Consider the following 901-nt stretch of genomic DNA (forward strand, 5'->3'; position numbering starts at 1 on the left):
CCCTCCCCCTCTCCCCCCCTCCCTCCCTCCCTCCCTCCCCCTCTCCCCCCCTCCCTCCCTCCCTCCCTCCCCCCTCCTCCCTCCCTCCCCCCCCCTCCCTCCCTCCCTCCCCCCCCCCTCCCTCCCTCCCTCCCCCCCCCCCTCCCTCCCTCCCTCCCTCCCCCACCCCCACCTATCCCTCCCTAACCCCACCTCTGCCGTTCCCTTCCCACCGCCGCCCCTGCCGGACCGATTGTGCGGGCCGCGTGTTCCGGGGACGGGTTTGTGGGGTGGACATGGAAGCGGCGGCCATCGAGCTGCTGGTGGCCGAGTTCGGGGCGCTGGGCCCCGCGGCGCTGGCGGCGCCCGTCCGGGCGGTCGAGGTGAGCGGCGGGGCGGCCCCGAGAGTCCCGGGGCTCCGGGCCTGAGGCGGGGCCGGGACACGTGGAGCCTCCGCGGCCGGGTCCTAACACCGGGTCTCCCCCCCCTCCTCCCCTCCCCTCCCCCTCCTCCCCCTCCCCCCTCCCCTCCCCCTCCCCCCTCCCCTCCCCCTCCCCTCCCCCTCCCCTCCCCTCCCCTACCCCCCTCCCCCTCCCCTCCCCCCTCCCCCTCCCCTCCCCCCCCTCCCCCCCTCCCCCCCCCTCCCCCCCTCCCCCCCCCCTCCCCCCCTCCCCCCCTCTCTCCCCCCCCTCCCCCCTCTCTCTCCCCCCTCCCCTCTCTCCCCCCTCCCCCTCTCTCCCCCCTCCCCCTCTCTCTCCCCCCCCCCTCTCTCTCCCCCCCTCCCCCCTCTCCCCCCCTCCCCCCTCTCCCCCCCTCCCCCCTCTCTCCCCCCTCCCCCCTCTCTCTCCCCCTCCCCCCTCTCTCTCCCCCTCCCCCCTCTCTCTCCCCCCTCCCCCCTCTCTCTCCCCCCCTCCCCCCTCTC

At 78.7% G+C, this 901-nt stretch overlaps 1 protein-coding gene across 1 annotated transcript in view; it reads left to right on the forward strand.

The window, feature by feature from the left end:
• The first annotated feature begins 204 nt into the window (after positions 1–204).
• polr3b (polymerase (RNA) III (DNA directed) polypeptide B) overlaps positions 205–901 on the forward strand; it is an 85,596-nt gene continuing 84,899 nt past the window's right edge. The window contains exon 1 of the mRNA XM_052030437.1: positions 205–362. Coding sequence (XP_051886397.1) covers positions 276–362 — 87 coding nt within the window. The 5' untranslated portion in view covers positions 205–275. The remainder of the gene's footprint in view (positions 363–901) is intronic.

Source organism: Pristis pectinata, chromosome 15 (assembly GCF_009764475.1).
Source record: "Pristis pectinata isolate sPriPec2 chromosome 15, sPriPec2.1.pri, whole genome shotgun sequence".
Lineage (NCBI taxonomy): Eukaryota > Metazoa > Chordata > Chondrichthyes > Rhinopristiformes > Pristidae > Pristis > Pristis pectinata.